General features: G+C 45.6%; 1 protein-coding gene across 2 annotated transcripts; it reads left to right on the plus strand.

Moving 5' to 3' along the window:
* Nucleotides 1–382: 382 nt before the first annotated feature.
* gata2a (GATA binding protein 2a) lies at nucleotides 383–14,312 on the plus strand. 2 transcript variants are annotated; one of them, XM_068720419.1, is made up of 6 exons: nucleotides 383–697; nucleotides 5,054–5,465; nucleotides 6,305–6,877; nucleotides 9,485–9,630; nucleotides 11,851–11,976; nucleotides 12,686–14,312. In XM_068720419.1, the coding sequence occupies exons 2-6, from the start codon at nucleotides 5,237–5,239 to the stop codon at nucleotides 12,989–12,991; spliced, it is 1,380 nt and encodes a 459-aa protein (XP_068576520.1). In that variant the 5' UTR covers nucleotides 383–697; nucleotides 5,054–5,236; the 3' UTR covers nucleotides 12,992–14,312. The 2 variants fall into 2 exon arrangements, with proteins under 2 accessions (XP_068576520.1, XP_068576521.1); XM_068720420.1 differs by lacking the exon at nucleotides 383–697 and adding an exon at nucleotides 4,704–4,791.
* Nucleotides 14,313–25,652: the final 11,340 nt, after the last annotated feature.

The raw sequence follows: 25,652 nt of genomic DNA on the forward strand, positions 1-25,652 counted from the left end.
TGAGCACATGTATCGTGTTGCACCTGGCTGGCACAGATGGGGGCCAGGGACATCCATTGGCCCTTGAAAGACCCAGGGAGTCCTCACCCAAATGCATTTATTTAGTTTAGAAGTGAAATAGCCTACTGTTCTCACGTCCCCACTTATATATCAGACCTGGGGTCCTTGAGATAAAACGATAAAATGCTGGGATCCCGAAAAAGGGGCAAGTTCAACGCTATTGATCGCCTCTTGGGAACAGGTATTGCTGCCAGTTTCTGTCTATTTAACCGGGACCCGGAAGACGGGGCTGGTGGCTGACGTGCCATTACGTTGCTGTTGCTCATACGGCCGCTGAAGTTTTTTGCTCATATTCAGAAAGGTTTGGATACAGCGAGAGAGGAGGGAGGGACTGAGCGCAGACACACACACACACACACACACACACACACACACACACACACACACACACACACACACACACACACACACACACATCGCTCTCTGCCGGGTGATGAGACAGCGAGCAGCGGCTCCAGGCCACGGGTTGTTCCATGTTGTCTCGACAGCGTCTTTAAAAAAGCAAGGCTCGCTTGGACAACCTTTCCTCATCGGTCGGTTATTTTGCGCAGTTATGTTGGAGTGAATCGGATAGACCCACTTTCTCTCTGGTTTGACTCCGAAAGCGCAGCCACTCTGCTCCCATAAGACTGAATCGGTAAGTGAATTGCAAATATATTTTTTTAATCTTGCATTTTTATTTCTTCTTTTGGGAAATGTTATTTCCATTTATACATTAAAATAGATAAATACGTAAGCAAATATATGGCTATAGAGGCTCTAAAAATTGGTAAAAATAAATAAATAAATAAATAAAAACATCTCGTCGATCGTTATTAACATTATTGTAGCAAAAAACAACAGCATATTTTTCTGCAGCATTGCTTGAGCTCTAGCTTTCATGACTGTTTATGATGATTATACTTTCACGCTTTGTGCAAAGGCCCTAATTCCAGCTTATATTTACCTTCACATTCAGCCTCAGTTTGTCACGGCTTTTAGCCGGTAAACCTCCATAACGTCTGAAAAGAAAGCGGCACAGCATTGGATTAAACGTGTAAAGAATATAGACGTATGCCTTGTAAAGGTTCGTTGTCAGCTACTTTTGTTACTCACTGGCAACTAGTCTGCTTTCCTATCTTTTTAGACAAGTAGCTCTATTATTATTCTAAATGAGCGGACAATAAAAAAGAAAAGCATTGAGCCCAAACTGATAATTAATGCACCTACTAATAATAATATTCCACCTAGCAGGTCGCGTAAATACTATTAATAATTCATTCTATTGTCGCCCACTTTATGTTGCCGTGGGCAAGGTGTTCTATTCCTGCAGGCAAACCCCCCCCAACAAAAAAAAAACTCGATCACGAAATGGATTAGTGTATCATCAGCATGATGTTAGTGACCACAAAGGTATTCAATTGTCACGCTTTAAAATGCGTAATGACTTGAGCACTCATCTCTCATCAGCAGAGAGAGCAATCACATCCCTACAATGGTGGAGCAGAGACAGGGGCGGGCTGGGGTCTCCACAGGCATGCAGGAGCTGCACAATACATGGCACCTTTTACACCAAGCAACCTCTCTCTCCCTCTCTCTCTCTCTTACCTGTGTTGCTGTGTGCATCACGCTTAATGGGCTTTTTGTGCATGAAAAAGAAAAAAGAAAAGTAACTGTCTGAAGCTCTGTTATTGAGAACAGACTGTGTAGATTTGTAAGAAAGAAACCTCTTGTTATTTTTGAATGAATGAGTGACTGAATGAATGGTCATGATTTGAACACTGGTGCTGAGGAGCTGAATCTCTGATCTCTTTTTGATCAAACACCCCAGCATTGAGCTGTGGAGAACTTTTCCCAGAAAGAATTAAAGCTCCAATAAGGGATGTTATTGACAAACCTAAGAATCATCTTCTGCTCCATAATCCCCTTTTGTTATGTGAGCAGTCCGTGTGTCGTGTCCTGCTCTATTCTGAAATGTTATTATTCTCTGCTCAAACTGCTTAAATGGGAGTGAGTGTGGCTCTCTTAGCAGCGTCCAGGCCCCTCTCCCAGCAGTTATATGGCCCTGTGTCCTGGTGCTTGTGTCCATAAAGCCCCCTAGTGCCCGGGCTCGATCTAATTAGCCGTGAGTAAAGGGGACAATAATGCTTCAGCTGGTTTGTGTCATTCTTTTCTCCCTGGCTCTGCTTATCTTCAGGAGCACCACTGTGGCTCTTCACACTCCTCCCCCCCCCCCCCCCCCCCCACACACACACACACACACACACACACACACACACACACACACACACACACACACACACACACACACACACACACATTCGCACAGTCACACACCTCCGCTCTTGGATAATGATGGATGACCGTGCCCAATGGGAACAAACAGGTAGATAAAGCCAATCCCATTTAATAACAGCATGGATCGGAATGATAATCTTGTTGTTCATTAGCCACTGCGGCTGCACAGCGACACAGTTGTTGCACACAGTTCTCACCCAGGAGGTGTTGTGGGAGGGATAGTGTTCTCCGGTCTAGGATAGCATCCCTGGGTGAAACAATACTGCTGTGTCCTTGAGAAAGACAGAGGGAAAGCAACAGCAACCCCCCCCCCTCTCTCTCACTAACCCTTCGTCACCCTCTCCCATCTTTTGTTCCAGCACAGATACAAATGGGATTAATGAAGGTATAAATTACAGAGGGCTAAATCCTGCTGAGTAATCCATTTGGCAAACATGAAAACAACAATGGGCATGCTGCAGCAGCTAGAGCCTTATAGCTGGACCAGGAACCCAGAAGCACAGGCTGACCACTGCAGGCTATACAGTGACATGTTACAGTGCTCCGGAATAAAAAGTGCTTTCACTACTATAGCCTCAAGAACAAGAGCATCGCTGGTCATCCATTCATGCTTGAACAGAGGGAGTCGTTGTTGCTTCGGGTTCAAAGCAGTGTGACAGCAATTACTCGATAGTAGCATAAAATAGCTTCTCTATTAGACACACAAATTGTGTATATTTGATGACTGATCTTGTGTGCGTTATAGTACAATATCTATAAGTTGACTAGGAATAGTCGTACAAAAGGTAAGTTCTCACTCCACCTGCCCACTTTTCTATGGAATGTCAGTTATTCAGGTAGCAGGCCCTCTGCTGCCCAACTTGCACTAATTTGTTGATTTTAGGAGTTGACAAGCTCAAAGGGCTGAGCTCCTCAACTCACTGCCCCTGGCAACATGCCACTGATTTAACGACTGACGACTGACACACACACACACACACACACACACACACACACACACACACACACACACACACAGCAGGTATAGCAGCAGATCAGAGCGTGATTGTAACCCTAATGACCTGCATCGGGGATACCGTGTCATCGGGGTTACGAGGGGTCTTTTACTCAGAGAATTTGTCCAGGTATCACAAGCTTCACGTGACTCCCCCGCAAACTCTGTGACGTCAGGGCCAGGCGTCAGCGTGGCGGCCAGTCTAGGCTCCGAGAACCCTCCAATTATTCCCTGTCAATCACGAACACGCGCGCACACACACACACACACACACACACACACACACACACACACACACACACACACACACACACACTGCAAGTAGGCCTATATCTTTATGGGCACAGGCATGGATTTGTGCACACGGACTAATCATTTTACACGCGCACCGCTAATTCTAAAATTAGAATGGAATAGAATAAGACTTTTTGTTCGTAGTTTTATTTGGCCTTCATTTTCTCCCCTTAATCCACACTGGCAGAAACTTGCTTGTGTATCCTTAAAAGCAGCAAATAACAATAATAATGACGGTAATGAAAATGAATGAATTAACACGCCTTTGTTTGGGGGTTTGATTTCTGTTTTAATTTGTATTGTAATGACGGCGTTAAGAGACGCTGATGGTGACCAACTGGTTTTCGTAGGTGAGGCCTTGCGCCCATCCCTGGTGCCACCAAGTGAGAAAGAGGCGCCATTCATATGCAAACTGCATCGTTTGATTGCTCTGTCCTCGAGACAAAAACACTGTTTTCACAAGAGGAATGCCCTGCTACTGATTAAAGACAATTAGGCGCTCCCAACAATGGGGCCAATTTCGGGGGTCATAAATCGACTGTGTTGGTTTTAGAGGTGCTGAAAACTCTGTTTATTTACATAACAGCAGTATGGAAAAATCAACGCCTATAATTATTGTCGGTGATGCGAGGCTCAATCAGCAACATTGTGAAAAGTTAACGTCACTCAAAATGTCTCAGATATATTAATATATTTTATGAAAGCGAGTTACATCAGATTACGCTTTCTGCACCATTATAATAGGCCGTGTAAGCCATATATTGTGCAGGCTGAATTCCCCCTCATGTTAGATGTCTGTCTTTAGGCTTATAACTGCCGCTAAAAAAAGCAGATTATCGGGGACCGATTGCTCATTCAGTGTGAGCTTCATGAGAGAGAAAGACCCCCGGAGAAATTACACTGCTGATTGATAAGTCTTTTAGTTTTGTCGGTGCAGGGACATGGAAATTGAAAGGAGAGCAGAGCAGGGATGCAGCGAGCCAATTGTGGCAGGGCTGGTTGTGATTGGCTCAGACCGAAGCCCCGCCCCACGTGGCTTGATATGGGAATTTACTGGCGCCAGCCGCATCAGTCTGCGCCACATCTCATTAATGAGCCCGAGCGCTGCATGGATCAAGAGGTTTACACAAGCTGTATTCGCAGTCAGCTGATCGGAATTGCAACAGGTATCCAGAGGAAACATTTGTATTTTTTTTTTTTACTTTGTGCGGGGACGGGATGCATGGCTTCGACATTGAGGCAGCTGCCTTTCTTTTCAAGCTTTAATCATTAGGGACCTAAAATGTGCAACGTTTATTTCACGTGTCAGCTGCTATGATTCGATAAGAAAACTATATGTATAAAGAACGCCTCTTTGCGTGGAAGGAGAGGTGGAGCGGCCACGGTGTTCATAGGCTAAATTAACATTTTGTTTTCGTCTCATTACAGGTTAAACGGAGGAGAAAGGAGACCGGGTTATTTAAGGATTCTATTTCTGAAGTAAATAAACACACAGCCGAGACGTTCACAGCTCAGGAACTATATTGTGAGGAGGATTTAACTTCCACTTGGAGGTAAACATAGCCTAAAAGTAGCCCGACGCACAGAGAGACGCCTGCAGAGGAGAGGACCATGGAGGTCGCAGCGGCCGATCAGTCTCGGTGGATGGCGCATCATCACGCAGTGCTGAACGGCCAGCACCCGGACTCTCACCACCACAGTCTGAGCCACAACTACATGGAGCCCATGGCGCCTTTACTGCCCCAGGACGAAGTTGACATGTTTCTGAACCACTTGGACTCTCAAGGGAACCCCTACTACACCAACTCCCGGGCAAGGGTCACGTACAGCCAAGCACACGGTAAGATGCGCACACGTTTACAGTGACCCTTCAAGCTGTGATGAGTGTGATGAGATATTAGGATCGCATTTGAAAATTGTACACGTTATTAATGCCCTATTTAAGTTTTTGTATAATCCATCACAGACTAAATAGAGCTTTATATATATATATATATATATATATATATATATATATATATATATATATATATATATATATATATATATATATATATATATTATATCATCTGTGTGGCTCTGGAATAGGTATATTAATTTAGTACGGAAACTTTAAGTTGAACAATGCATGCAATGTGCAGTAATTTGCTTTAAAAAAAACTCATCTAGACTTCACGGGCCAATTCACCAACATAAAAGGAATTTCTAGCAAATGACAGCCAGAGGAAAGGGAAGTATGTCATTTAACCCCTCTCTGTTGGGGCAGGGGTTTCTGGAGGTAGAGAGAGAGAGAAAGAGAGAGAGGCACTTCCTGGATATAAAATAAAAACCGCAAATTTACTAATAACAATCTTTAGTCCGGGAGCTGCAGGCGATGATAAGATACAGTCCTGGCGAGAAGCTTAGAGTGTGTTTGCTGGTGTAAATAGGTATTTATCTATTCAATCTAAGATACGACTTGCAAGGCAACTGGCAAATCATTTTAATTGTGAGGGAAAACTATCTCATTTCAAATTAACAAAAATATTTTTATCTTCATCTGGATCCAAATGGATTCGAGTAATTCTGTGTATTTAGCAGGTAAGATAAAGGTATTTCTGTTTTGCAAACTGATGACAAGAGTGTGTCAAAGAGGCGTTTAAAAAAAATAATATATTAAATACTATATTTGGATTTCAGCTCGTCTCGCTGGGAACCAGGTTTGTCGACCACACCTTATCCACAGCCCCGGTATTCCCTGGCTGGACCCCGGGAAAGCTGCCCTTTCCGCGGCCCACCACCACAACGCATGGGCGGTCAGCCACTTCAGCAAACCCGGCCTGCACCCCGCCAGCTCCGGCTACCCCTGCAGCAGCAGCACCGGCACGGCACCGGTCTCGTCGCTCACGGTGTCCCACTCCAACGCGCACCTCTACAGCTTCCCCCCTACCCCTCCGAAAGACGTGTCCCCGGACCCCGGCCCCACCTCTCCGACCTCCAGCTCGACCAGAATGGACGAGAAGGAGTCGATCAAGTACCAAGTGCAGCTGACGGACGGCATGAAGATGGAGAGCTGTAGTCCGCTCCGCAGCGGCCTGGCCTCGATGAACGGCCAGGGCCCGGCCACGCACCACCCGATCCCGACCTACCCGGCCTACCCTCTGCATACGCCCCACGAGTACGGCGGCAGCCTCTTCCACCCCGGCAGCCTGCTCGGCGGGTCCTCCTCCAGCTTTACGCCCAAATGCAAGAGCAAGGCTCGGTCGAGCTCAGGTGAGTCTCACGTGCGTTTCTCCCTCGCGTCAGATGGCAGATCGAACTGATAAGGCCTACTGAAATGGTTATGGTGGATTCAGCCGAGCAGTGAAGCATTACACACTATAGTTTACCCGATCAATCATCAGCAGATACACGTTGTCACCCTGTAATAGGCATTCTGCTACTGTTGTACATTTCGTTTATATACGTGTAGGGGTCCCTCCATATTGGATTGTATGCGAGTGTTTTTTTATTTATTTATTTCATAATTATTATTATTAATGTTGATGCCACTTTAGAAAGAAATTGTTGCTCCATTGGGTCACTGATACAAAGAGAGATCATTTCCATATCGGACCCGTCTGTCCGCTTTAGAACCCGTCCTGACAAGTCTTATCTTTTGTCCCATCGCACTCCTCGCCACTTATAAAGCCGCATCCACTTAAAGGCGTCTCCTTAGTGGGGAATCAACCTCAAATGAAACTCATCAGACTAATCGGGGTCAACCCTTTACCAGGCTACATGTTCAGCTATAGGGCCCATGATTGAATGTTTCTGTGGGCAACTTCAAAGTAAGGAAAGTGGGATTACAGCTAATTAAATTAACCAATTATTCATATATATGTCTGACATATAAAATAAAACGGAATGATTGTAGTTTCACCAGAGATTACACAACAACACTTTTTTAAATATCTTTCACGGAGACTTTACATCGACATTAATTCGTTTTACGTTCATGTTCAGCAGTCGACTGGGCTTCTTCTTCGTGCCATAAACTTGTTTTCTTTTAAATGTGGCCTTTATTGCACTTAAAAAACGAAGGAGTCACGACGCCCTGGCTCCTGCCATATCCTGTATACCTCCAAGTGAACAAATCACGACCTCCACCCCCGCCCACAGCTCTCATAGTCCTAACAAAGCACAGGCGACAGAGCCCTGCTGTTTGTGTTTTTAAGCATGGCCTTGGCCCAGAGCACCGACATGAAGTGGAGGGAACTATAAGTCCACAGTAGACTTGCTTCTATATGAGTAGATGAAAGTGTATCCAAACAACACTTATACATAACTTCAACATTTTGAGATTAGTGCATTGAGTAATACTGATTAAAATGTACATCATTGTTTAAAAAAATAGATATAATAATGCACCTGGTTCAATAGACTGCATGCGTTATTAATAGTAATATTAGATAGAGTGATATTTAAGGGAATATTTAGACATTAGACATTAAAGTGCAGACATTTGAAAAACAAACTCAGTCTGGTAATGACTCTGTAATTTTCCTACATTGTTCCAGCTGTTGAAATAATGGACCAAAAATAATAATAATGGAGAAACATCATAGACTGTTTTAGGCTAACACGTCCCTCCAAATGTAGCTGTGTAATAATCAATATTGTCATCTATTGCTTTTTAATACACCTGGGCGATGCTCGTCGGCTGATAATCTGAGTGAATGTGAGCTGTTGTAGAAAGAGAAACGCAACACTGTGACATTTAAAAGAAGCAGGCCAGACTGCGCCTGAATCAGCAACACAAACATTTCAGCTACGGCATTAAAAAGGCTCTTATCTATCAAAGTCGATGTCCATGTGCCAGTAATGGGGATTGATTGTTGTGCAAAATGCCACAATGACATTTCAGTATAGTGGCTCTCTCTACACTACCTTTTCACACAGAGCTTCCCTTTTTTTCTTCTTATTTCAACACTAAACATTGCATAACACATAAATACATCAGTCATTGCTGATGCATATTTTAAATGTTAATGAACCCGCTTTAATGTGGTTGCCTAACCTGCGAAACGCTTTAAGAGGAAGAGAAGGGAGGTACAAATTTAAAAAAAAAGCGGCGAGATGCATTTCAAAAGGAACATAGCTTTTTGCTCAGGTCAGATTCCATTGTAGAGCGAGGGTGGGACTGTGGGTGTCGCTGGCATTATAACAGGAATAATGAGATGATGCTCTAGGGAGAGAGGGATACTTGAATTAAATGAATCGGTCGGTTTAGCAACAGGCTGTTTGAAGTCAGTCTAACCTGAAAGGGAGAGGAGAGCACGTGGGAATAACTCAAAAAGCAGCTTTTTTTTATAGAAAAACACAAGTACAGGAAATCTAGTTCACATCCAGTCACTTTTTTAAGAATAATAGAAACTTCATCAACTGACTGAAAACAATTTCTATATTATCAATTGCAGCCAACATGGCCTGCAAGCTTTTCATCAACGTTTGCAACACTGTCCGCCACATCTAATACCATCACCACACACGTATGTTTCCTCTCATGGGTGCCCACTGAGCTCATGAATAATGTAGTCCTAATTTGATGGCGTTTCTCATTCTTCGTGTCGGACACCTCTGGACAAGTTCTGGCGGTTTCTGGCCTCCCCACTCTGGATCGGTTTACATAGAGGTGTCTGTGTCCATGACAGCCGCGCACACTTGGTACACCTGCACATTGTCGCCATCATGAGACAGATTTTGACTTCATATTACAGGGCCATCTAGGGTCCCACGTCACCGTATTGTCGCCAGCTGCTATGTGTTGCTTCTAATGGACAGTGAATTTTTTAATTATATAAAATTTCTTCTTTTCTCCTCCTCCTGAACTCTATGCAGAGGGCCGTGAATGTGTAAACTGCGGTGCCACCTCCACCCCTCTGTGGCGAAGAGACGGCACCGGCCACTACCTGTGCAACGCCTGCGGACTGTACCACAAGATGAACGGCCAGAACCGACCACTCATCAAGCCCAAACGTAGACTGGTGAGTCCTATACTCCCCACTCCATCGCTTCACTTTGAGAGAGGGCACCCAAATAAGAGGACAAAGCCGATGCCGGCAGCACAATTCCAGGAAAGTTATATTTTCCCTATCATCTTCCTGGAATTGTTTGTCCCTCTCGCCCCCTGATGATCCGCCTTCATGGCCTGTTACAATACTGCTACTATTGCATTGTTCCTGCTATCATTATTGCTGGTACTTCTGATACTGTTACTGATACCATTGCCCATGCTGCTTTAGTTAACACCAAGCTTGAGTAAATGAAAAGCAGCATGGACACATAACATTCTTGTAGTGGATGTACCACTGCACAGCCACTTCTGGCATTAACCCTTCTGAAGCTGGACACATTTCTCTGCACCATAGTTAATTCATTTCGTGGCATTCAACTCTCAATTTATAAACCCATGTAGTTTAATTATCTTTGAAAACATTTACTCTCAAACAAGAGTGCACCAGGCTAAATATTTTAATATATATAGCCTGTATTATTATTTTCAAGGATTGATATTTTACAGTAACTCCTGAATCCTTTATTGTTCAGCAGGATTTTATTTTCTTTAATACTTAAGTGGTCGGTGCTTATTCAGTTGGTGTCTAAAAATTACAATAACAATACGTTTTTTACATTTTTAAACTGGCTGGTAGAAAAAAAGATACACATGCCATTTTTACATTTATAAGTATTGGTAAATAATATAAATTATCTGCAACATAGTCACAAATAATACTAAATTCCACTAATAATAATAATGGCTAAATTAGTACAAATTAATTACTGGCTCTAAAATGGATATTTAAAAAAATAAATAATGCAAAGTTTACTGCTATAAACTTTCATAAAAAGTGGTCTGGGCTAAGATTGCATCTACGATAGCGATCAGCAGATAATTTGACTCGCCAATAAACTGGCGACTTTTAAAACCTTATTACGGGCCTATAATATATATTTATATATTTGCTTCGTGTTGTCCCCTTGACCAGCTCCACGTCGTTCCTGCTCGTGTAAAAAAGCCCATTACATTTTCCACTGGCTCGGCCCATATGGCTGTAGCTTTTGCATTTTCAGCTCAAGTGTTTTTCAGAGTTTGTGTTCAAAGGGGCATCCAGTTGTTTCCTATCCGGATATCTGTCCGGCCCAGATAAGGAAGTCAGGCTCCCGGCTGTTTCCGCCCTCAACCAGCGCGCTGCATTCTCTGTGGCCAGACTGACATATACTGTAAAGAGATTATCACAACACTGGAGGAGCCGCTTATGTGTGAAGAGACAGACCGTGAGGGGCGGGGATTGGAAAATAAATGGATTTATGTTTTTCCCTTGTTGATCATTCTCGATGCGCATGTGGAACGGTCTTAAAAGCGCAGCGGCTTTTTTTTTTTTTTAAAAAAGATATAAGTTACATATTTGATTTCGCCTAAGAAAGACCAGGGGTGGTTGTTGCTGTTCTCCAGGTCAATAGCAACGAGTCGCCCTGAAATTAATTAACAGGAAAAACCTGGATGCTGCCTGCAAAGCGAAGAGCCGGAGGCTGCTTGCATGTAAAGCTAATGTTTCTTATTATGTGTGAAGAATTGATCCGCAATGGACGCAGCAGCGCATTGTCAGGCAGGACACCGGGTCTTATGCGACTTGTAGCCCACTTTCCCTGGATCAGGATAGAGGGTTTACGCAAGGCCTTCATTTGAACCTGTTAATACCAGCATATTTATTTGTAATATATTAAAACATGATAATCGGCGGAAGGCGTGTACAGAATCAGGCATTGTGTTGGCCAACAAAGAATGTCCCCATGACTTATAGCGCAAATTAGAAAACGTGATCATGGTGTAGCGGTCTGCATACATGCAATTGATTTAACGGGGGAATTATGTGTTTTCGGTCTGGGTGTCGCTTCTTTTGATGCTATTCTGCACATGGTTCTGCGGTCTCACGGAAACCCACAGTTTGATTTAAGAAAAAACAACAACTTCCCCTCTCTTATTGATTTTGTGCTGAGGCAGAAAACACTAAATTCACTGCATGCGATGTGAGTGCAGTGGCTTTAATAACACGAATGTTTAAATGATTCAACTTGTATGGGTGTCTAAAGAGCCGTGACAGTTGGGCACCTACGTGTTTGTGCTGCTCGGTGTCCGCGCTGACCTCCACGTGTGAATGGGTCAGTATTCATGATGTATATATGTTTCTCTCTGCTTCCTTCAGTCCGCCGCTAGACGTGCAGGCACCTGCTGTGCAAACTGCCAGACCACCATCACCACCCTGTGGAGGCGCAACGGGAACGGAGACCCGGTGTGTAACGCCTGCGGCCTTTACTATAAACTGCACAATGTAAGTAGCCTTTAAAGAAAAACTTGCACTCAAGTGCAGGGTTTGGGGGGGGGGGGGGGGGGGGGAGGAGGAGGAGGAGGAGGAGGAGGAGGAAGGGTATGCCCGCTGGTCGTTAACTGGTCAAGTGGGCGGACAGCTCGTATCGATTTAGGAGCGGAGGAACTGTGAGAGTGTCGAGGCAAAGCCTGCTCACCCCGTCGAGCAGAACCCACCGGTCGTCTTTTTTTTTTTATTAATCCGTTGTTGTTTCAATGGGGGGCGTTACTCCCCGGAGAGGCTGCAGGGTGGGACTGTCATTCAGTGTAACGGCGTCGGTTACACTGATGAGGATTTGTCTGAGGCTGCTCCTTTCAGCTCCAGCCAGGCCCTCATCCCCATGTATTCATATTGACCAGGACTGTTCTGTTTGAAATTAGACAAAAGCCCCAAAAAACGCCCCAGACTTGCAGCTATATATGCAAAACAGATGCTCATTATTAATAGCAGTTATTCAACACATGGTGTACTTCTTAATATTGGGCTACTGTGAAGCAAAGGCGTGTAAATCCTAACAGGAAATGCAGTGTGTGACATATTTTCTGGTGACATTTTAAATTATGAGCCGGAGTTGGGCGGCAAAATAAACCTCCACCACTATAATGTATAGTATTCACACTGTCAGTGAGGCTTTTGTCCGGCGTGCCCTGAGCTAATGTGCGGTTCTCCACAGGTCAACAGACCCCTGACCATGAAGAAAGAAGGCATCCAGACACGCAACCGCAAGATGTCCAGCAAGTCCAAGAGGAACAAGCGAGCAGGGGACGGCTTCGACGAGCTATCGAAGTGCATGCAGGACAAGGTTTCCCACTTCGGCGGCGCACCCGGCCTCACCAGCCACATGACCCACATGGGTCACCTGCCCCCCTTCAGCCACACGGGACACATGCTGCCCACTCCCACGCCCATTCACCCTTCATTCGGTCACCCCCACCACTCCAATCGCTCGCCTGTCTGGGCTGAGCCCCTGAGTCACTGAGGCCCCTTCCAGGCCCCAAAACTCCTCCGCCTGTAGGAGCCACCACGTCGCCATTAACACTAAATGGCCTCCACATCAACGTCGTAAGCTGAGCAGACTACGTTGCATCATGTACAGCGGTTGGAGGGGAGAGACTTTCAGTTGGACTTGATGACTGAATGTCGCGTCATTCCTGAGCTCACTGATGGGACGCTGCGAAGCAGGAATTTAGCGAACTCTGTGAAGAAGCTAATATGATGAGGGGTTTCTTAGTCCCTTGGTGACTGAAGCTTGCAGGAATGGAGTGAATGGAGACGCTTGTCATTCTATTTGCTTATTTTTACTAAGTCACTTTGGTACCCACCTCTCCATGACCCTGTAACAGGAGACTCACGAGAGGTCCTAAAAAGAAACGCTGTTTTCACCTCACGGCCATCTCATTATACACTGAGATACGTGCACCCTGTCCATCCCCAGGCTGTCGTCCAGAACTGCCGTGGACAGACAAACCCTTCAGCGCTGGAGGTCCAGAGACTGGCTGACAGCTACAGCACCCGTGCACCTCTGTTACGGAACCAGTCAGACGCAGACTACAGTACCCACAAACCAGTGCTCCCCTCACATGCTGGATTGTACACCACCACATCGCTCACCACCTGTTTTTAATAATGGACTTTTATGGAAAACATACACAGTAAATAGAGTGTTTATAAATGCTTAATTGCTATTATTGTTGTTATATTTGATGTTATAATTATTGCTACGATAATTTATTTTCCCTCTTTAAGCTTTCGTCAAAGACACATGGAAACCGATGATTTTAAAAAGGTCCAGTGTGTAGGATTTCGGGGGATCATTTGGCCAAAATGGAATATCATATTCATAATGTTTTAATTAGTGTACAACTACGTGAAGTTAAGAATCATTATTCTTTCCTTAGCTTAGAATGAAGCATTTACATCTACAAAGGGAGCAGGTCCTCTTCAAGGAGTCCGCTTAGTTCCGCCGCCATGTTTCTACAGTAGCCCAGAACGGACAAACCGAACACTGGCTCTAGCATGAGCCTTTCATGTTTTTACCTAAATGTCACCGTAGCGCTCCGACACACTTGTAAAAGGAGGTGTGAGCGGAGGAGGGGTATTCAGTTGGTTGCAGTCTAGTGGCATCACCGCTAGACGCCACTTAATCCGACACACTGGTCCTTTAAATGTCATAGTTATTACGTAAAGAAAAACACTGACCTATCTTAGATGAAAAGTCCCTAAGCTGTACGTTTTTATCATTTTTTCCATCTTACAAAAGTAAAGGAAATAAAGGAAAATAAAGTTTAATACTAAAGTAAGATCTGTCACTGCCTCGTAAGTTCACTCTGTCTCCATCATTCTTCGACACACAAACATACAGGCATAAGACTAAACGCTGCTTTTAATGAAGAGTGCTTGATTATTAAAATCACAAGGGGATATCGGATGCATCAAGGGAAGCTCTGTGATCCCTTGAGCATGGTAATGCTTTGGTCAGGCTCCTCCTCTATCTGTGATGGCGTGTTAAGAGAAGGCCTCTTTGTGGAGCTGAGGCCCCGGGCTGGACCATTGTACCCAGACAGCAGACTCCAGCGGAGTCACACACAGTCATACATATGCACACACCCACATGCTCATGCACACACACACACACACAAACACACGCTCATGCACACACACACATGTGGGTGGGGGGGGGGAACAAACACAAACCCCAAATATATCCCATGCAAGGTCTCTTTTTAAAAAAAAAACATCTCTTAACAGCCAATTTTTATTTTTGAATTTGTATGTGACAAACACTGAGTCATGAGTGCAGTCCTCGCCCTCGCTCCCCGTGTCTGCTGGAGTTGCCCTCTCTCTCTCTCTCTTGGCTGCGGTGATTGGAGTGAGAGGAAGGACAGCGGGTCTTTAGTGGGAGAGAGAGAGAGGAGGAAGGAAAGGCAATCAGGCGACCTGAGCAAACACGTGGGGGTCCGCTCAGACCCTTCGCACACAGATGTGCACGCAGCTGAGGCTGCCAGGAAGCAGGCTCTGTTACTCCCTCATCTCGTACTCTTTCGTTCTCTTTCCCTTTGTTTATCTTTTTTTTTTTTCACCCTCTCTCTTTCTGATCTCCCATTTGTTCTGTTTGTCTTTCACTCTGCATTTTTCTCTCTCCACATTGCCGTTTCTGTCTCGCCCTACCATTTGGACGATTACAGTAAAATAAAAAAAGGGGGCTGAAGAAACTTTGAACAGAGCCAGCCACTAATGAGTCTGCTCGATTAGGGCCAATTGGAGGTCATCATCATTGAGTTCAGCATACCCTCACACACCCACAACACAAACCATCCCATTAAAAACGGTCCAAGCTAAAAGCGGACAGCTACCCCTCCCTGAACTCTCCACCCTGCTCACATCTGCTGGACTGCTGTGGAGGTTCGTCTGCTGGGGTTTCCCAGGGGTTGATCAAATTAGAAATAATATTTATCCAGGGACCTATATAGGTGCCGTTTTGTTATCCAGTGTAGCACTGCCTCGTCAGCTTATGCTACATCGTAGCACTCACAAAACTAACTGGCTGCACTCACACGGAGACAGGACTGAGTGTCTGTTTTCAGAGAGGGGGGTGGGATCCCCCCTGATCCACTTGCTGAACACCAGTGAAAATGTAACGCTTGACTGCCAATAAGCAGTCTAGCCATCTGTGTGCAGCACAGTGCTTGTGGGCGCTGGGCTGTGTGCTCCAGCGGGTTGCGTGCTGCTGCAGCCAGCAAGCCTGCTCGGCCCGGGCTTGGCCGGACTCCCGGAGCCTGAGAGGGGGGAGACGGAGAGAGCCAGCGCTCTTCAATGAGGCCCTCCAGAGGGAAGGAGCAGGCCTCCCAAAAATAATACAGCAGTCTGCCAGACCAGCGACTCCCAGCGCTGCCCTCGCCTGAACACACATCCAAACACACTGACATGTACATGCATGTGTACAAACATACAAGGATGGTGCGTGGCAGCGTTTGTGGAAGGCAGGGTGACATTTCCTCTCCCAGGCCTGACCAGACATTTGGTAGCAGGCACATGACATGCTCTTGAAATGAATGCTTGGCTGTGTTTTGGTCTTCAGCATGAGCCACCGCTTTTCCGTCTTCTTCATGGTAACATTTTTACAGACTCCGTCATGTGAGGGTTTTCCAAACTGTTTACTCACCGAGTCTCACTAGACCAACGGCTACATTCAACAGGACATCCACCTCCTAACTCACATCATGAGTTATGTGACACGAAAAAGAGCCATAAAATAGGATGTTACTTATCTTCACTATCAAAGTGGCATTCCATAGCGGCGATGAGGAGGAGAGATCTCGGATGCGTCGGCGGGGTGAACATGGTGGCCACCTAGATCAGAGCACGGAGAGGTTTACGACTTCAACCTGGAACTGGATGTTTCAACTCATCTCGACTCCCTACCTCCTTGTGTTTCTTCCCTCCGCTCTTCCGTTTATCCCCCCCCCCCACCACCACTACCGCTCATTCCCTCTGAGCTCCATGTAACTCTCCATTTCTTCATATTCCCCTTTCTCCATCCCCCCAACAAACTCCCACTCTTTTCTCGTCTCCCACTCCCCCGGTGTATTTGTTTTTCCATCAAATTGAATTAACGGAATCAAAAGGTATTTCGACCATCCCCTCGCAAAGTTGAGTTAGGGAGAGAGAGACACAGAAGATGAAAGGAAGTGGAGCACAGTTCAGATGCAGGTCTCTTAGTGTGTGTGTGTGTGTGTTGAAGTGGGGGTTGACCTTTGCCTGGGTCTAGCTAAAAAAGCATCCCTCCTTCCTCAGACCCCTAGAAGGATATTAAGGCTGCGAGACGGGACAGTATTTAGATAATACAAACATGGGACATTTATTCCTGCTTGTATTTGCCATAAAGTTCAGTCACTGTGTGAGATGCTTGTTTGTCGATCTTGAGCAATAAGAGAACTTTCTTATGTCTCGATGGAGCATTGACTAAGCTCTAAACTGTAATGGCTACCGAGCCACAGTGATGGGTACTATGATCAGACCCACGCATGAACTTCCTCTTTTAATGGATCAAGAGAAATTCATAGAAATACCCTTCTGACAGGAAAAAGGTGGGTGCATTCAGTAAAACACCTGGTGGACACTATTTATGGAAACCGCCGCAGATAAACCATTTGACACTTGAACGGCTCTCACTGCCTCTAAAATTAATCAGCCGTACATCGTAACGATGATGTGATCTGCAGAGCTGTGACAGTAATAACTGTCACTCAGAGAGAGGCAGCGCTGACAGCAGATAAACACGGATGACCTCTGATGACAGGCAACAGCCGCAGCATCCTGACCTGTCAAATCTCACTGATGATATCTCCCAATGTCTTGAATTAGTCAGAAAAAGTCAAAAGTTTTTTGGTATTGCATCATTTTGTATTTCTCCCGCATGACCCATAGGCATCCTTCACGTCTTTGTTTTTTTTTTCACTTCAGGCCCAACATAGAAATGCTGCTATACTTGCTACAGCTGCATACCAAGCTTGACTGAGAAAACGGCTTTTCAACAGCAGTGAAAAAAAAAAAAAAAAAACAGCAAGTGAGAAGTTCAAACAGGAAATACTTATGTCGTACGATTAGGACCTATTAAGACCATAGAGGTCCGACAGAGACAGTGAAAAAGAGATTGATTACGAGGGAGACTATTTAAGTGTAATTCTCTGCAAGGTTTCATTCTGCAGGGTAACATCCTGTATAAGAGCACTCAATACTAAAAATACTGGCTTTGTTAATTTGTTAATTATTTGGGCTATTTTTCCTTTATAAAACTCCCAGACGACGCTCGGACACATTAGCTAACAATATGACAAAACTGACTGTGTTAAATATTTTTTTAAAGCTTACTTGAGATGCATGGTTTACATTTTTGGTGCCTACGTGAAGCAAGCAGGTTTATTAACAATCAATAGTCAAAAATAAAAAAAAAAAGTTTAAATGTTAAATAACACCCCCAACCCTTAGAAAGCTCGCGATCTGAATTTTTCGCCAGCATGTGTTTTTGAAAGTAGAGAAGTGAAAGAGGGGAAAGACACGGGGAAAGTGTTTCATATCATTCATGGGTGGCTCGAGTTGGACCTTATTGCCACAGCTTGTGGTTTTGAAAAGGTTTCTGAGAACAGCGTAGTAATAATGAACGAGGCTTATGAGTGTACAGAGTTACAGGTCTTTGTGGCGGCTATGTTGTAGTCTCAGAGGATTATCCCACTTGGTATCCACACTGCTGAGGGAGATGTTACTATGCTAATGTGTCTGGTTCTTCTGTTTGCACACAATCCCAGCTGAAAATGAGGCGGATACAAAATTACCGACACGATTCTGAATTAGCATCAGTAATCTGACCGTTTTCCCATTCTGGTCACCTCACCCATTCTTTTTTGTGGCAGTCGAGTGTGTAATCTGCTCAAAAAGTAGCTGTCAGAAGCAGGGTGTGGACACGTAGAGCACCCCTCCCTGGACTCACCCTGAAAATGAGGTCAGTCTCCTCTCACCTGGGACAGGGCGCATTCAGGATGTTCACCTGGGACAGGTAGTGTTCGGCTCTCATTCATGTCGCGCTCTGCTGTGCTGAGGCCCTCCTGCTCACCTGCTCCGACAGACAAATTCATCCCCACTGTCTGAGGACAAATGAGCCCATTCATCTGGAGGCTCCCATTGACAAACTGGGGGGCAAGTACAGTACTAATGCCTGGGAGGGCTCGGGGGAATGTGCGTCTGGACCTGCCATCCTCTTCCTCGCCCATATAATGTCCCCCGCCGTTCCCACCCCCTGCCCCACTCCACTCGCTTTCACTAGCAGGTAACTGGAGAAAGGCGTGAGTGGAGGAGTTCGGGGCCACCTTGGCCCACAGCCAGGAGCGAGAGGACAGGACCCATGGTGCCTACCCCTGGATGGATCCTCTGGACACTCCCACAGGGACTGATGACCAGACAGAGAACAGGAGGACTGTGGAGGACAGTAGAAGCCCACAGAGACCTGCCGTGCCCTGTTCAGCTCGCTATTGTAGACTAACGATGGCTGCTTGTGTGGTGGATTAAGTGACAGAGCTGCTCTGTGGCTGCCCTGAATTTACCTCAAGCCTTCATTCTCATGGACCAAGTTGTCTTCACAACAAAGCGCGGCTTCTCTTAATGCATTGAGGTATTGAGGTGCCTCCAGACTGCTTATGACAGGTTTGCCTGCATACAGTTACTCCAGAGAAACATAACATTTGTCCTCTAGGGGACATTCTTCTTTTTCATTCTGTTGTTATGATATTATTAATTTACAGACACACAAGCATCATTGTGGAGAGACGTCAGAATGATGGGTCACGCTGTCAGCACAGTGCCTTAAGCAGTTGGTGCCTTGCTCAAGGGTACCACGGCAGTGCCCAGGAGGTAAACCGGCCTGTCTCCAGCTACCAGCGCCACCACACTCCGTTTTTTTGATCCGGCTACCCTCCGGTTCCCAAGCCAAGTCCCCAAAATTGAGCTACTGCCAGACACTGACACGATCGCTGAATCCCACAGAAGGAGCCGGCCGGCCGGGTCTCATTTCAGTGCTGCTCTTCTTGTCACTCATGCAGGAACACTGCATGAGCTGAGGGCATTCCTAGACAACCGTTGTGTTTATCTCAGTACGAGATTTTGTTTTGACTATGGCTTTGTCTACCCAATACTTGTCAGATTAATACCGATAGACAAACACCACCACCACCAACAACACACACACACACACACACACACACACACAGGCCAGTTTCTGCAGGCCAGTTTCTGCATGCCAGTCTTTAGAAGATGGAACAATCAAAGAAACACTGTGTGCTTCATTTACAAAAAGCATGATATGATTGAACTACCAATTAGCCACAGGGATATTTTGGACAGAGATGAAAAAGATTTAAGTGTTATTTCTAAGGGGCAAAATTGTGGATGTAAAAAGCTCTATTAGATCCAGCAGATAAAAAAGGAAGAAAGGAAGTTTTTGATAACTATTATTGTATCAATGTTTTATTCTTTTCTTAAAAAAAAAAAAGCACAAGTTTAGGATTTTCTTATTGACGCCTATTTCATAATCAAGGTCAGTAATTCCACATCTGTAGCATCTCGATGACCTTAACATTCAGAAATTGGACCGAACACCTGCTCTTCAGGACAGGAGACATGTGCAGACCTGCGACCATTAAACAGTGCATGCCTGAATTTATCAGTGGCATCACACACACATAAAATCATACACACACACACACACACACACACACACACACACACACACACACACACACACACACACACACACACACACACACTGCAGGCCTATCTTCTGGAGATCGGTATGAAAAAGGCGGTGTGCTCACTCATTGGCGCAGTGGGATGTTGCAACCCCAGCGCCTAACTGGTCCTTATCTCCCCTGAGCAGACTGCACAGCTTGATATGCATCTGTCATATTTGTCGGAAAGAAAAGACACCGCGGCGAGAGCGCGATGAGTCAAAAAAAACGGGCCAGCGACATTAAACTCACTTCCCTGCGGTTTCTGCATGACGGTGATTATTTGCTTGTCTGTGTCGACTCCCTGGTTGAAGACGACGCTCGAGACAAACAAGTCCAACGCAGTTCCGGCGTCACGGTACTGAGTTATTGTAATTACAACTTTTCATGCATGTGGATATCGTAGTACAACATGGTCACGAGCCGCGCCCACATGCCTGCGCAGACGTGCATTTTGGCAGTCGTGCTGCCCCGTCAGAAAACACGAAGCCGAGAGCAGATTGTCATCATTCCATCATGGCCATTACCATGACGACAGATAAGGCCCTGTCCTCTTGTCGTCATAGCCGCCTTGCATCGGCTCCATCTGCTGCTGTGGCTAGCTGAGCCTCAAACTGTGCGGGTATGAGTGTCTATCGGAGGGCTATCTGGCCCGATAAGAGCTGGGAGAGAGACAGCAGAGCATCACGTTTACAACCGGGCCGCTCACAGCACTCGAGGCTGCATAGAATACAGACAGAAGTGATGGTGAGAAGGTTTGTGTGCACGCTGTTCCCGACACGAACACATCTGCATACAGGTATGTATACAAGTGAATGTCAGGAGATGCTCAAATTGATCCTCTCTTGGCATTTCACACATTCCATCTCCTCCGTCTGGTGGGTTAGGCTGTTAAAGGGGCCAGAAGGTTGTGTAGGCAGGTATGATCCCTGTTCTATCGTTCCGGTTAACTCAAGTCCATTTCTCTGTGCTACGTTTAGGCCTCCGGTTGCCTTTTAGCCTGCCAAGCCATCATTAATTGGCATCACACACACATACAAACACATTATACATACACACACGCGCACTGATGCATGCACATGAATACAGAGCATCTAATCCAGCTAATCCACCCTGCCAGTTGAACAACTGGTAACATGGTTAATCGCCCATGTACAAAAATAAAGACAAGACCAAATTGAGTGATAGAATTATTCCATTTACCCGTCTTGATTAAAACATTTCACCACTGCCATGGTTCACTGGAGATCATCTGGAAAGAAGAAGAAGAAGAAGAAAACAACACATGAAAATTAATTAAAAGTCAGTGATGTAAACGGCTTCATTCAATTATTATTATGCAAGCTCTGTTGCATGATAACCGACACGTAGAGACACATCGAATTAGCTTAGAAGAAAAATAGGAAATCGGGGGGAACACTTTGAAACTCTTTAAAAGGGCAGGACAGACGTGAAACAGGAGACACTTTCTACAAACAAGGGAAGCACTCTCCTGAAAGGGAAGAAGGAGCAGTTTACGACTTTTGGACGGCAGAAATGCTCGCTGGACACAAGCTCGTTCAACCTCGGGTCACTTCCCAACAGCCCTTGCTCCCGGTGTGACGTCATAGGCCACCAGGGGGTGGGGGGTAGGGGGTAGGGGGTAGGGGGGGTCAACGTGAAGCGTGCTGAGACAGTATGGGCGCAGACCGAACTACGAGGCGGAGTGAGACAAAGGAAAAGTGTGGCGGCTCAGAGAGGGCTCTCTGATTCGTTTCCTTGGCAGGATGACAAAACTGTGCGGAATGCAGCGGAGAGGGGAAAGAGAAGTGATCAAGAGCTCAAGAACGAAAAAGAGGGGAAAGAAATGGACGACAGACGAGGGGAAAGAGGCCTGCCGAATAAGCCAGGATGGCAGGGCCTTCCATTGATTCATTTCCCCTTTCTCACCCTATTACCATTCTCCGTTTCTCTCTCCCACCCTCTTCTGGAACTACACAAACCGTTCGCTACACGACCGCTGTTCCTTTCTGTATCAAAACGCCATTTTTCTGGCCTGGCGGGAGGAACAAAATGAAAGTGAGTGGTTGCTCTCTTTACATCGACACATAAAGATCTGTACATTAAAGACTGAAACTATAACTGCCAATTTAAGTGAAGGAAAGCTACAATCAATACACACACACACACACACACATAAGCATGCATGCTCATGCACAGAGACAGCAGACTATATACACACACACACACACACACACACACACACACACACACACAATAACAGTGGAGAGGGCAAAAGGCTGCCTCCGTCAGCCACATTTCACAGTGGCCTATCATGGCAGGGCGTACCAGGCCTGCGGCCAACCACTGCTTATGCACTGGGTAAACACTACCACCTCTGCCCCACGGAGCCTAGGAGACCGCCTTCCAACATGCAACCCCAGTCACACATACAGGCATGTGATTAATGGAGTGTGAGCATTAGATATGACAGCATCCTTAAGCCCCTGTTACAAAGAGACACACACAACCTCTCTGTTTCTTTTTGGCTGTTTTTTTTTGTGCCCATCGCTCGTGTCCGCGCTTTATCCGCTGCCTCTGGACTCCTGTCAAGGCATTTTGCTCAGAAAATACCACCTTGGCAAAAATGTTTCGTTCCTAATTTGACAGTGATGAAATGCTCTGCCTCGGTATAAAGTGTTCTTAATACGGCCATTATAGTATATACAGGCTCTATACTGAATACTGGCAGCAGATCCAAGTTTCGAGGACACACACACGCAGTATTAAAGGACAGTGAGGATACTAACAAAGTCTGTGTCCAAGCTTTTCGGCGGACATTGAATCTTTACCGGGTGTAAATGTTAAGCTCACATCAGTGTGTTCTGTTCTCAGCGCTGACAGAAGCACACCATGATCAGCAGTTTATTCAGAAGGCTGAACTTGAAGCCCCGTGTTTACACGGTGTTAAGTCAGGTCATGAGTCATTTGCGCAGTCTTCCCCGGTTTGAATGTATTTTGGCTTCATTATATGCCCATCATGTGACAGTAGTCAGCCAGAGTGCCCCCCCCCCCCACACACACACACACTCCATGGCTCCATAGCTCCTCTTCCCTCCTCTGCTTCTTCTCATGCCCGTCTCTCACCCCCCCCCCCCACCTTCTACTGGCGCCTGCACGGTTAGTTAGGGATTGCCACAGGACATCATGTGACAAACAAGCAAACACACACACACACAAACACACTGCCGCTTGTGAGAGCGAGCACACACACACACCAGCAGACGTACAAACATGTAAACTACAAGCACCAACACATTCATTGGTCATTCTCCCTTCCATTGACTTCTTTCATGTGGGTTGAGTTGAATGAGCAGTAGAGCGCTCCAACAACAGAGTCCATTCTACTGCCAGCGTCGAGGCTGTGTGTCCATTCGCGTTAGTCCCGGCAGTGGCCAGACGCACCTTGAGGCAAAATGTTATCTATCACTTACTGTAGTCGCTGCCTTGCCCAATCTGGGATTTGTTACTTGTTTTTTTACACGACACGTTCAGTTAAGCTCGTCATGAATCAGACAGTTTTTAAATTATTTACATGGTTTGTCCTGAACGGTTCTGTTTCCATTAATATTTCTGAGAAAGAAGAGAGTTCAGGCTTCAAGCGCTTTAATTTACAAGGGGGGATTTCTCCATTTTGGGACTTATGGATGTCAGAACATCAGGAAATATTAATATCTTGAAAGGAATCCATTATTAGGATAACACCGTGTTGATCCCTCATTACTCGACCCCCCCCCCTTACCTACAGCATCCAACCCGGCCTCGGCTCGCTTCAATCCCCCTACTACCCCTCCTCACTTTCCCTCCTTGTCTGGCAGACCTCCAACATCTGAAACTCTAGACAGTGCTGGTTCTGCCCTTTCCACAAAATTTAGGAAGCCATTAGCAAACATCAAATCATTACTTCAGGAAAAGGGAGAGAGAACGATGCCTGGGGGGGGGGGGGGGGCGACGAAAGAGAGGAAAAGCACAAGTGAAAGAACAAGACACACAGAAACAGAGAGAGATATCAGATTTCTGCTGCTCTCAGTCACTCCATTACAATAATGTGCAGGGACCCATTTTACTAATACATAATGGAATGATACCCATAATAAACAGGCCGAGAAGGTTGCTGCACTGGATGCAACAACACACACACACACACACACACACACACACACACACACACACACACTCCCTGTAGGTAAAAAGAGAGAAACTGCAGGAACAACATCCACAGTTTATGTCAGCACAACATAGATTAACTGAAATTAAAATAAACAAAAGACAAACTGTCACTACCAGATGTTACATTCACACTAATGGTGATTGATTCCTCTCTTCGTGCCCACCAATACTTTCCCCGACTCTCACCCTCACTCTCTCGTTACTGCACTGTCACCCCAACACTAATCCAGTTCAAATGTAAACAGGCTTAGGTCTTCATTCCTCGCTTAGACCGTATCAAATGTATCAAAGCAGAGGCTCAGTGGTGTCCTTGGCTACAGAGGGGTCAGAGCGGGGCCACACGGGGCCACAAACTCTACTCAATTAGCTGAAGAGCCAGTTAGTCTGTCTGACCAACTCCGTGTGCGTTTCTTCCTGTGTGTGTGTGTGGCAGACGGGAACAGTGTGTGCATGTCATAGCACAAAATGTGTCCCAGAGTGTGTGTGTGTGTGTGTGTGTGTGTGTGACTGAATGTACATGGGGCTGTGTACTGGGTTAATAGGTCAGTTCACGGTTGTAAGGGGCATGAGTGTATATAATCGAGTGTGTGTGTCTGTGTACATGCGTCTAGCAGAGACAAGAAGTCTCAAAGCGCCACCAACCAAAAGGGAAAATATGTGGAAGGTTGTCTACAGGCTAAGGACAATAATACAGTCTGTGTCTGCAGCAACATTATTTCTGTGGCTCAGTCAGAAGCCCTGGAGGAGTCCTCGGTGGAATTGAGAGCGCATCGACCCCTTCTTCTAACAACCTTAAATATCGTTTTATTTACTTTTATATTTAACACAGAACACAATCCCCTCTTAGATGAGATACACATGAATTCTTGCAAGATAATTAGAAAAACCTTTCCAACCTGGGGGGAAATTATCAAACACAACCATCACAAAGTCACAACTTGTGATCAAGATGTTTACTTAAGACATTTAACACAAGTGATACATTTGTCCATTTTTTTCTGTATTAAAATCTACCAATTATGTCTCATTTCAAGAGATAATTTGGCTATTTCTTTCTCCCTGGGGGGGGGATTCTCTCACATGGAGTGGTTGTCCGAAGATAGAATCGTCGCACCTAACCTTTGACCCTTCCTAAAACATGTTGGTGGCTGATAC

This window comes from Cebidichthys violaceus, unplaced genomic scaffold, assembly GCF_023349555.1.
Source record: "Cebidichthys violaceus isolate CVI_PGR_0920_01 unplaced genomic scaffold, fCebVio1.0.p SCAF_25, whole genome shotgun sequence".
Taxonomy (NCBI): Eukaryota; Metazoa; Chordata; class Actinopteri; order Perciformes; family Stichaeidae; genus Cebidichthys; species Cebidichthys violaceus.